Source organism: Pipistrellus hanaki (genome assembly GCF_964339955.1).
Source record: "Pipistrellus hanaki genome assembly, chromosome: X".
Lineage (NCBI taxonomy): Eukaryota > Metazoa > Chordata > Mammalia > Chiroptera > Vespertilionidae > Pipistrellus > Pipistrellus hanaki.
Window position 1 is genome coordinate 13,110,933 of NC_140524.1, and position 13,066 is coordinate 13,123,998.

A 13,066-nucleotide genomic window follows, 5' to 3' on the forward strand; every position below is an offset into this window, starting at 1 on the left:
TTCAAAATCATCAAAATAGCAATCCCATTTCCCTTCAGTAAATATAATATAACACTCTACTCCCATGGATCCTTTTATACAAAATGCAAAAATTTTCCTTAAAAGTAAATCCCTATATTTCTAGGCCTTAAAGGATATGTATCTGGAATCATAGATGAGGCATTAAAAAAAACCAAAAAAACAAAGTGGGGAGTGATGGAGAATTTTAGTTCAAATATAAAAATGCCGTAATTCTTTGTTTCTGATAGGCTGTACTAGTCTTCATCTTTTATAAATCAAGACAAAAAAACTCTATTGTGTTCATAATCCAAACCAAACTATGGGATATTGGTTTTAAGAAGCCAGTGAATGAGACTAGAAAAAGGAGACTTATGTTTTCATTCTCACTCTTCCACCAGCTCCTTAGACAACCCTAGTTAAGTAATTCCACTTAGCAGGGGCCTCATTTCTGCATCCATAGAATAAAGGACTTGGACTTCTCAGGAGTCACCAAACTTCAGCCCGGGTGAGTCTTTGTATGGTCTTCAGGCTAAGAATGCTTTTTATGTTTTAAAAGGGTTAAAAACAAAACAAAACACAGAGGTGTACATATGACAGAGATGCTATTGGCCCACAAAGCCTAAAAGTATGATTTGGGGTAGAACCCCAAAATCAACATTTTTAAAGTGGTTTTTCAGGTTACCCTGATGCATATCTAGGTGTAAGATCCACTGGGGTAGATGGTGTCCAAAGCCTTCTAATTCCTTCTAGGATTGGGCATTCTTCTACAAAGTGTGGTCTTCTGATGATACCTTGAAACAAGTTTCTTGCCAAAGAGCTTATTTTGTTCTTCGCATAGTGATTATCTCACTATATCTGGATCCCAACTTTGCTATTTGTTGGGTAATCTTAATCTAGCTAAATTACCAAACTCTTATCCTTAGGTTCCCCATCTATAAAATGGGGACACAACTGTCAATCTCAGAGGTTTGCCCCGAGGATTGAATGCAAGCCACCTAGCATGAGTTTGGAGTGACATGGATGCTCAATAGATGATTACCATTATAACTGATTAAATTTTATTATTATTACAATAAATCTTGGCCTCTAACCATGCCAAAAGAAAATGTTAGGCTACTACTTTTCAAAACTATTTATGAAAAAGTTAGAACGATTGTCAGAGGTAAGAACATATCCTGTTAACAGAGAGCAAAATCTCTTGTATTTCTCTTTTCTTTCACGGTATGAAGGTATCTAGCTGGTAGCACATCACATGAAGGGACACTAGGAACACACCTGGACAAAACTGAAGAGTGTAAAATTTTACTTATAAAGTTTCTTCCTACTCAGTCAAGCTAACAAAATGAGCAGTTCAGGTCCTCACACTTGGTGGCAACAGCAGGTCACTTTTATAGGACTATTCCCATAGTTGGTTTTGGAAAGGAAAAACAAAGGTCTCTGATTTTTTTTTTAACCCACATTAACTTTTACTTATCATTCAACACTAATGTGCCTTTTTTTTCACGTAAGAAAGTACTGTATCTCTTACTTTACAAGTAATATCTAGACCATAGGAATTTTCTCCTCTACTTGTGGCGCCTCCCATTTTTTCAATTCTTGAGATCACTCCCAAAGGAACATCAAGAAGAGCAGAATCCTGTAACGGACAAAAAGATAAATGTGAATATTTCTGTCAGTATAATTAAAACATGAAAAACAAATTTACAACAACCATTTTTTATAAATAAAAGTATGATAGACTACGCATGAAAGAGCAAGCATTAAAATAATCAGCTATACAACCAAAACGCATCCCCCAAATGTGCCATTCTGCATTGCCTCCACAATAAAGATTAAACTTTTAGGTATACAATTCAAGGGCCCAAGATGCTGCTTCCAGCCTGTCTTTGCAGGCTTCTATCCCATGTCATTCTGTACACCAACTAAAGTGAACACATTTACTGTTCTTCAAATATTTCATCTACAATCAGGCCTATGTACTCTGTGTATGCTGTTCCCTTTGCCTAGGACCATGGTGGGTAAACTGTGGCTTGTGAGCCACATGCGGCTCTTTTGCCCCTTGAGTGTGGCTCTTCCACAAAATACAATGGCCTGTGAGTCTATTTTGAAGAAGCGGCATTAGAATAAGTTTAAAAAATTGGGCTCTGAAAAGAAATTTCAATTGTATTGTTGATATTTGGCTCTGTTGACTAATGAATTTGCCGACCACTGGCCTAGGATGATCTATCTTTCCCAACTACCAAAATTCTTCCCGTGGCTTCAGTCTAGACTCAGCATGCATTAGCTCTCATGAAGTCTTCCTTTCTAATTAGATCACATACTATTGACCACTTCCTACTCTGAAGTTCTACAACATTTGATTTAGACTGCTGTTACACCACTTGCTTCACTATATCTTGTTAGCACGAACTTCAATGTCTATTTTCCCCCACTGGAAAACAAACTCCTGGAAGTCATGCCTATCTTAGGCATAAGTAAATTTCCCAAAGCAGAAGGACTTGAATGTATAGCAATGCTTCTCCATAATTTCTTATACAATGCTGGCTGAAAAGGTTCCATAAGACAGCTGGCATCACAAAATCATGTTAGCAAAGTCATTCTACAATCCTTGCAACAAGGTAACAGCAGCTACCGTATACAGAATTCCTTGTCTGTACCAGGTACTGCAACAGGGGCTTGACATGCATCATCTCATTTTATCCTCAGAATCATTCTGGATGTAGGTGAAGTATTCTGTTCCTGGATGTGGCAATCAAGGCTTTAAAAACCTTCAGTAACTTGCTTAGAAAATCTCAACCCTTGAGGGTTGAGATCAAAGATGAGGTCTCATAACACATATCAAAGAAGCCATAACAATCCTACACTTTGACTCCACAACTGCACTTCTAAGAACTTATATTACATTTATGGCACACCAGAAGGAAAAGCTGTATGCTTAAAAATGCTCAAGGGAGCCAGAGGTGAACATCAGGGTGTAGAAAATTACATTTAGTCAACTCAATTGAATTAGCATGCAGCTACTAAAATAATTATGTACATGGAAAAAAAATAAGTTTAAATAGAAAAAAAAGAAGCATACGAAATACACTGTGACTACAACAATGTAAAATACATATTCACATGTACAAAGATGGGAAAAGCTATACAATTTTTAATATATAATATTTTCTTTAATGCTGTGTTAGATGACTTTGATAATAAAATAATTTAAAGGTTCTTATTAAAATTTTGTTTTTTAAAAGATGTCTTTTCAGGGGTACAAATAAAAATTAAGTTTTTTCTCTTACTTTAAATCATTCTCCTTAAAACACAAAATAAAAAATTAAGTGGTTTTTCATAAAATATAGTTCATGGGTATTCCAGACATTCAAAAAGAATAAGACAGTGGTGCATTCATGCTACTTAACTACAAAGATGAATGTACTGTGGATACATGCGACACCTGGATAAATCTTAAGGGCATTCTGCTAAGTGAATAAAGCCAATCGCTAAAGGTCATATGCTGTATAATTCCATTTATAACATTCTTAAGAAGACAAAATTGTAGAGACAGAGAGAAGTGGTTGTCAAGGGTTGAGGGGAAGGAGACTATGGCTATAAATTGCTAGAATGAGGGAACTGGTTTATATATTGACTGTTGATGATAATTACATAAATTTATAACCGGTATTAAAAGTGACAGAATTAAATGTAAAAATATACAAAAAGTGAGGGCATGAAAAACTGATGTGAGAGAAACCAAGATGGCAGCATAGGTAAACACCTGAACTTGCCCCCTCGCACAACAACTTCAAAACTTCAACTAAAAGACAAAACAGACATCATCCAGAACCACAGGAAGGCTGGCTGAGTGGAAATTCTACAACTGGAAGGAAAGAGAAAAGCACACTGAGACTCAGAGGAGGTGTGGAAGGCAGAGGTAGGGAGGCGTGTGCGTGCGGAAAGGGCTGGCTACTGAGTATGTGGCTGGCTTTTTCAATCCGCAGGGAGACACAAGCTCTCCACTGCTCTGAACTCAGTTCTGGGTGAGACTCTGGGGACCAAGACTCATACGGGGAGAAACTGGCCTGTCTGGCAGCGGGCGAAACTAGAGGGCAGCTTTCTCTCAGTGGTGCTCGCAGTGATTACCAAGGGCGACTGAGACCTGGGGGCCTTTTAGGGCAGGGCTGACAGGAAGCCATTGCTGTTTGCTCTGTTCTGAGACCCCGCCCCATCCAAGTTGTGTGCAGAGGCTTTTGCATATGAATGGCCTGGTCCTTTGAAGTCTAAAATTACCTAACAAACTGCAGCTGAGTCAGAGAGACCCAGAACATCCAAAAGAAGGCCCAAGGCCCCACAGTAGCTTGTATTGCTTCACAGCTGGGCCTCATCTGGGCACCTCCAAACCCCAAAGAAGAGGAATCTGCAGATATCTCTGTAGCTCCTGCTGGGTGGCCTCAGGAAGAGGCTAAATTAGCACCTCCTTGGAGATTCAAGAGCCAGTGTACCCAGGGGTCAGAGTGGGACCATCCAGATTACAACTCTTCAGATCCATAAGGGACACACTCAGGGGCAGACTCAGTGAGCACCAAAGCTCCACTGAAGCAAGTCTTGCCTCATAAAGGTGTCTGCAGCATAGAAGTTCTCCCAGCGTAAAACAGGTGATCCTCACAGCCAACTGGCCTGGAGGTCAATTCTTCCCAGTGATATCAACAACAATCAAGGCTTAATCACAACAAGACTGTGCACACAGCCCACAAAGGGGTGCACCAAGAACGTCCACCTCAGGTAACTGGGGAGGCTGAGCCACTGGGCTTTGCTAGGACACCTAGCACACAAAGCCACTCTATTAACTCACAGAAGCAGCCAAAATGTGGAGACAAAAAAACAGGTCACAAATGAAACACATGGAGGAACGTAAACTACTGGATATAGAGTTCAAAACCACGGTTATAAGGTTATTCAAGAAAAATTAAGTGAGACACTTGAGGATATGAAAAAGGACCAACTAGAAATTAAGCATACACTGACTGAAATAAGGAATAATATACAGAAATCCAACAGCAGACTAGAGGATCACAAGAATCAAGTCAAAGATTTGAAATACAAATAAGCAAAAAACACCCAACCAGAAAGCAAAAAGAATCCAAAAATATGAACATAGTGTAAGGAGCTTGTGGGACAACTTCAAGCATACCAACATCCAAATTATAGGGGTGCAAGAAGAAGAGACAGAGCAATATACTTAAAACCTATTTAAAGAAATAATGACAGAAAACTTCCCCCACCTGGTGAAAGAAATAGACTTATAAATCCAGGAAGCACAAAGAACCCCAAACAAAAGGAATCCAATGAGGACCACACCAAGGCACATCATAATTAAAATGCCAAGAGCAAAAGACAAAGAGAATATTAAAAGCAGCAAGAGAAAAACAGTTAATTACCTATAAGGGAACACCCATATGACTGTCAGCTGATTTCTCAGCAGAAACTATGTAGGCCTAACGGGAGTGGCAAGAAATTTTCAAAGTGATGAATAGCAAGAACTTACAACCAAGATTACTCTACCCAGCAAAGTTATCATTCAGAATGGAAAGTCAGATAAAGATCTTCACAGATAAGAAAAAGGTAAAGGAGTTCATCACTGCCAAACCAGTATTATATGAAATGCTGAAAGATATCCTTTAAGAAGAGGAAAAAGAAGAAAAAGGTAAAGATAAAAAAAATTATAAATAACAAATACATATCAACAAGTGAATCTAAAAATGAAGTGAATAAAAAAAATCTGATGAACAGAATAATCTGGGGAATATAACAGAATCAGGGGCATAGAAAGGGAGTGGACTAACAATTCTCAGCGGGAAAAGGGTGTGTGGGTGTGGAAAGAGACTGGACAAAAATCATATACCTATGGATGAGGACAGTGGGGGGGAGGGGCGGTAAGGGCATGGAGTGGGGTGGAGTGGGAACCTGGTGGAGGGGAGCTATGAGGGGGGAAAAGAGGAACAACTGTAATAATCTGAACAATAAAGATTAAAAAAAAAAACTGATGTAACTGTATTGTGCCAATCAACTATCTGGTTTTGATAAAGCAGTACAGTTATTGCAGGTGTTGGGTGATGCGTACACAAGAATTCTCTGCACTATTTTTCAAATTTCTTGAAAGTTTATAATTATGCCAAAATAATAAGATTAAAAAGTATAAGTATATGGCTATTATGATGTAGAGAAAAGTGCACAAGCTATTAAGCTGGACATAAATGGTTTAAATCTGAGTTTTGACATTTATTAGTTGGATTATTTTATTTTTTTATTATTATTAACATTTTTAAAATATATTTTATTGATTTTACACAGAGAGGAATTGAGAGGGACAGAGAGTTAGAAATGTCGATGAGAGAGAAACATCGACCAGCCGCCTCTTGCACACCCCCCACAGGGGATGTGCCAGCAACCAAGGTACATGCCCTTGACCAGAATCGAACCCGGGACCTTTCAGTCCGCAGTCCGACGCTCTATCCATTGAGCCAAACCAGTCGCGGCTAGCTGGATGATTTTAACAAGTTGCTGTATCTCTCAGCCACATTTACCTGTAGAGTAGGGATTATTGTACCTAATAAAGCTGGAACATGCTAATCAGCCATCATAAAGATGTCAGCACCCACAGCCAATAAAGAGGGAATATGCTAATTGACTGCCATGCCCTCAAAGATGGTGGCACCCATATCTACAAGATGGCAGTGACCAGTCCCCTAGCCCCACTGGGGCAGCAGGCGCACAGCATGGCTGGGCCCGCTCCCAAGCGGGTCCAGCTGCTTAGCATGCCTGCCTCCAGTGTCCCTCAGTCTCATCAGCCCCCCAGGTACCCAGGGCTGGCCCAAGGTGCAGGCAAGCCTCAGATGGTGGCTGCCCAGCCACCTAGGGCCACCCGAGACTCAGGTAACCAGGGCCAGCCGAGGCTTGTGCTGCCAGCAGTGGCAGCAGCAGAGGTGTGATGGGCACATTGCCTCCCACCCCTGAGGGCTCCCAGACTGTGAGAGGGGACAGGCAGGGTTGAAGGACCCCCCCCCCCCCACTCCAGTGCATGAATTTTCATGCACCGGGCTTCTAGTTAGAGTTAATGGCCATAAATTATCTGGCATGTTGCCTGTCACATGGTAGCTAAAAAACAATGTAAGTCATTATTACAGCAAAAAATCCCTTATTATTTGAAAGACTTAGCTGTGCTATACAACTATAGTGGCTCAGTACGCTTTGGCATGTAGCTACAGGTTTTTCTGTTTGTACCTAAAAGGAAGCATATTTTTCAGCTGTTCATGGAATAAGACATCTCACTACATGACTGAAATCCAAATCTCTAGATAAAAAAGACACTACTCAGTAACCATGTACATACATAGTTGTATATTATAATGTATTTACATCTCAATTCAATCTAGTTATTAAAACATACTATCAGGCAGCCTGTTATTATGCTTAGATTATATTGAGATTTATTAGTATCTGTTCAACTGTATTCCTAAATACATAGAGTAGACATTAAATAAAAGGTTGACACTCTAATAGCAATACAGAAGCAAGAATACAAAAAAAGGGAGAAGAATTAAAAGTGAAACGAGACTTTTCTGTTCTTTGTCCCTGTACTAATACAGTGGGAATTTTATAGCTCTGATTGTCCTGACCCAATGCAAAACATAAAATAGGACACTGAGGCCCTGGCCAGTAAGGCTAAGTTGGTTGGGCATCATCCTGCGCACTAAAAGGTTGCCAGTTCGAGTCCAGGTCAGGGCACTTGCCCCGGTTACAGGTTGGATCCCTGGTAGGGACGTGCAGGAGACAACCTATAAATATTTCAATCTCACATGGATGTTTCTTTCTCTCCTTTCCTCTCTCTCTAAAAATCCATAAAAATCTGAGGAATCTCAGAGGGAAGGGGAGCAGAGGGAAGAGATTAACCAAAGAACTTATATGCATATATACATTGCTCATGGATACAGATAACAGGTTGGTAAATCCTGGAGCAGGGCAGGAACCAGGTGGAAGAAGGCAATTGGAAGCAGGGAGGGGGGTGAGGAGACATCTGTAATACTCTCAACAATAAATATTTTTTAAAAGTTTTAAAAAGTTTTAAAAAATGGAACACTGAGGAAAACCAGTCAGTTCCTGACCAAGGGCATCCACAGTCTAATGAGGCTACAAGCCATGTACTCCCTGAATGACAGGTTCAAAATCAGATAACCCAGCCAGCTAAACTGGAAGATCCAGGAATAGAAAAACTAGCTTCCCTCTCTAGAAACCTAAGTCGTCACTATCTAAATATCATTAAATATTTAAGGATTCTCAAAGGTCCATTTTAACTCACAATTCTGTGCCTCTGACCTCTAAGTATCTAAAATAGTTCAGCAGTAAATATAGCAACCTAAAAAGATGCATTCATTTACTATCTCTCTGTTGAGTGTATACTGAGTATCAGAAACTGTACTGTTCCCTAGGGACCATGGAGATGAAAATAAGATGCAGACATTGCCCTCAGGGAGCTCAAGGCCCAGTGAGGGAGATAAGACACATGTATCCAAATAGTCACAATGCTAGGATGCAAGTGCCAAAAACCATAAAAAGAGGTCCAAAGTGGAATGAGAGGTTATAGGAGGGCAAGATGATTTCCTATCAAATGGGTCACATGAAGGTTCTGTGGTGAAGGTAACATTAAAGATGATACTTAAAAAAAAGAATAATATCAGTTGGAGATTACCCTTCCATGAACAGGTAACAATGATATCAGTTATCTATGAGGAAAAACATGGGGATTTTATACTTAAAACACACACATACACACACACACATAGGCCAGGGCCAGGTTTAAGATAGGGTGGCTATTTTAATTCTTTGGGAAATAGTACTCCAGGGCTTGGATCAAGATGACTGGGTTCCATAGAATGTGTTTTGAGAAGAGAAATTCAATGACAGAATGATGGTTTATGAAGACTCAACTAGCAGCACTGAGCACTCCATGAATGGAAGTAGAGGGCTAAAATTCTGTACCTCTAAGTCTCTCAATGGGTATAAAGCACTATACCCATTCCTTGGAATCCTGGAGGCTAATGTTTTAGTGCAAGTGAGAGGCTATGAGGATCTGAAAGTGGAGAGTGACTGAAGTGGAAAGCAAAAGGAGATGAGTGTCTGGGGAAGAATCAAAGATGACTCAGATTTAGACTCAAGTGCCTGGGACAATGATGGTCATACCAAGAGATGTGAAGAACATAAGAGGAGGTTCTTATGTTCTTATGTTTGTGAATTTTAGACACGCTGGGTTTGAGGTTATGATAAATTATTCAAGAACAGATATCTAGGAGGCAACTGGAAATACAGAACTGGAAGAGATCCCAAAGGCCACTCAAACTAAAAATGTCCAGAACTAAACAAGTGATATTTCTCTCTCCAAACTCCATCTTCCTGTCTCCATGGCTGGCATTCCAATTACCAAAGCTGGAAGCCTAAAAATCATCCTTGTCATCGCCCTTCTCCATTATCCGCAATCCAATCTCTTATGTTTCCCTCTTAAATAAATATCCGATCTATTAACCTCTCTCCAACTCTACCAGAAACTTCTCTGGACCACTGGAAAAGGCACAGTGGTCTCTTTGCAGCTACTATGACTCAGCTGATAATCTGCCCTCCACCCAGCAGCCTGGGTGATCTTTTACAAAAAGCAAATTTGATGCTATCATTCCTCTGTTTAAACCACGTCTGAAGCTTCACATTGCTTAACTCTAAACATCCAAACCCTTAGCAGAGTCTACAAGGTCTAGGTCATCTGGCCATCATCAACCTCTCTTGCTCATCTCTCACTGCTCTTCTGACCCCCACCTATCCACACTGTCATCTTTTCATGATCCCTTTGGTCTCAGGGCCGCTCATATGCTGTTCTCTCAGCTTATTTTCTCCCACCCAGCTGCTGCCCAGCATCTAGATAACTCCTATTCATTCTTCAGACTACGGGTCAAGTATCATTTTCTCAGAACAATTTTGCAGACTCCTTAAACTGTTGTAACCCTGTACTATTCCCATGCAACCTACTACAGCTTGTTGTTACATATTGGTGTGATTATGTAATTAACGTCTGTCAATGCCATCAGAACTAAAGCTTCATGAGAGAGAGACTATGTCTGCTGTGTACACCACTATTTCCTACCACCTGGCACAGTGCTTGGCACACAACAGGCTCTGAAACAGCCAATGAATAAAAAAAATAAAAGATCAGGACTAGAGCTATAGAACTGGAAAGCAAATGACAGCTAAGAAAGAAGAAGCTGAGTACAGAACTTTAGGGAAATATACAGAACTCTAGGAAAATAAATGAATTGCAATAAAGGCAGGAGACAGAAAGAAGCAGAAGAGCCAAGAATGTATATAGAAAGTAAGGAAGGAGTAATCAACAATACCTATAGCTTCAGAGAAGTTAAAAAGCTGAGGACTCAACCAAGGCCACTGGAACTGAGCAGTGAAATAATAGTTTCAATAAAGAACAGAAGCCAGAACACAAGAAGTAAAGGAGTTAATAGACCAGAAGTGGAAGCCGTGTGGACTAATTTTTTAAAAGAAGTCTGACAAAGAAGGGGAAGAAAGAGGATAGCAGTATCAGGGAGTAGCAGGGATGCAAGAAGGTGTTTTAAAATAAAGAGACTGGAGTAGGTCTGTGGGATGAGGGGAAGGGGAGGAGCCAATGAAAACCACAAACATAAGACGTAAAGAATAATGGGGCACTAAGGCTCAAGTAGAGGGATTTGCTTTGGACAAGATCTAGGTCCTTCCTCTCAGATAGGAGAGGAGGAAAGGATGTGTGGAGACACACATCATCAGGTGATGAGAGGGAAATTTATAGGAGATTTGTGAGGATGGCTTTTAACTTTTCAACACAGAAAGAGATGAGGTTAGCTAAAGAACATGGAGAAGGTTAGACACTGATATGATGGGGGATGCAACGAGAATTCAATTCCAGATGAAAAGAATTGCCAAAGCAGCAATGAGACTCTTCTGTGACCTAAAATGCCTCAACTGGTAGTGGAAATAATTAAATCTAAATATAATCTTCAACAGCAGGGCTCAAGTTTTGAGAATGGCAAATTGGGATGGTATGGTGACAAGGGACAAGGACATAAGTTATTGCCAGGAATTGTTATAAACTGAAAACAGCATTAATTTTGCAACAGCAATATAAGATGATTTAAGATTGAAGTTTAAAAGAATACCTAGAGTGTGGATACTATGTTCCCACTGATGTTATTACCTACAGACATACTAGGATGTTTTATTATTCTAGTCTTTTTTAACATTATTTCACCTCCTTTAAAGAAAAGAGGTACCAGAAGGACCTTAAAAAAGAACAATCTTGAAAAGTTTCCAGTGTATTTTCCTGAAAAGATAAATACTACAGGAATCCTCTTTGTTCATCCTTTAATGAATTGATTGGGTCTTCCCTCTGGAGAACATACAGGTTTGGCTTTGAAATGTCCACAATGGAAGGTAAATTTTGCCTCCCTTCTGGGTGGTATCCAAGACTTGCAGCTGAAATTGCAGCCAATTAGAGAGATCATGGAACCTAGGTGCGGCCACACTTGTTAGATGCCTAGCTTTTAGGTGGCATGATACCTAGTGCCTGTCCAAAGCTCATTTCAAAACTTGATAATTTTTAGAGAGTCTGATGGGCATGCAAGGTATCCAGCATCTCAATTCTCCAAGTCCTGCCTCTGTACTGGTAAACCATCAAAAAGCAAAGTAAACAGAGCTGTGCTTCTGGTCCCACATAGAAATGCTTTTACTGAATAAAAGTTAATGTGTGTTCTGTCTTTATAGAGGGTCTTGTATCTAAGAGTCTTTGGGTAATACTCTGCCTGATGAATTAAATCATTATGCTCCTATCTTTTAGAGGAAATCCTAACAACAAATTTTCCTTGAATTTGATCCAGGAAGAGGTATTATTTCTGAGTTATCAACCGAAAATGAAAACTATATATATGTCACTTTTCCCATCTCATCAGCAGTCCTAATTCTAGAACCAAATTACCGTATTTTTCGGACCATAAGACGCACTTTTTCCCGCCCAGAAGTGGGGGGAAAAAGTCCCTGCGTCTTATGGTCCAAATATAGCCTACACATATACTGTAAAAAAAAAGTTTTTTTTACTTGCCCGGCTCTGTGTGGTCTCTGTGTGCTTGCCCGGCTCTAAAATGGTTCTAAATGCTGCTGTTTACTTTACAGGGTTGATTACATGTGTTTATGACTGTGATGTTGGGTTTTAATGCACATAAAATATTTTAGGACACTATTTGTTTCAGAATCTTTTTTTCTTCATTTCCCTTCTCTAAAAACTGGTGTGTCTTATGGTCCGGTGCGTCTTATGGTCCGAAAAATACGGTATACTGCCAAGGGTTGGCAACTACTTGTTTGGAAGGCTTAAAAGCTTCCACTCCTTTAGCTTTCTTCACATCCCCTATATTCCATTCTAGTTTTGAAAAATATATTTTATTGATTTTTTACACAGAGGAAGAGAGAAGGACAGAGTGTTAGAAACATCGATGAGAGAGAAACATCAATCAGCTGCCTACTGCACACCCCCTACTGGGGATGTGCCCGCAACCAAGGTACATGCCCTTGACCAGAATTGAACCTGAGACCCTTCAGTCCGCAGCCTATCCACATTCTATCCACTGAGCCAAACCAGCTAGGGCTATTCCATTCTATTTTTAAAAGAAGTGTGTAGAATGACCAGGAGTGAGAAATATCAATCTTCAGATGGTGATTACCTCTGAAGTGAAGGGAAGATGGGAATTCTTCATCTAGGTGTTGGATCCTCAGATGGTTATGTTATCCTTTATAAATTTTGTTACATTTTCAAAATGTGTGGGGGTGGTGGTGGTGAATGATGTTCTAGGTGGAGAATATATCCTGAAGGAAAATCCAGAGGGGAGAAAGTATAGGGCTTGTTTAAGGAACAAGCTTGATCCAGAGTGTGTGTTGGGGCTGAATGACAGCTAGAGCTGGAATAGAGAGGGTAGAGGAAGGAGTGTAGAAGGGGTGACAATGAGGC

At 40.0% G+C, this 13,066-nt stretch overlaps 1 protein-coding gene across 2 annotated transcripts in view; it reads right to left on the bottom strand.

Moving 5' to 3' along the window:
* MTM1 (myotubularin 1) overlaps positions 1-13,066 on the bottom strand; it is a 105,831-nt gene that overhangs the window by 56,185 nt on the left and 36,580 nt on the right. For both annotated transcript variants that reach the window (XM_084871207.1, XM_084871206.1), the window contains exon 5: positions 1,529-1,636. In XM_084871207.1, coding sequence (XP_084727333.1) covers positions 1,529-1,636 — 108 coding nt within the window. The remainder of the gene's footprint in view (positions 1-1,528; positions 1,637-13,066) is intronic.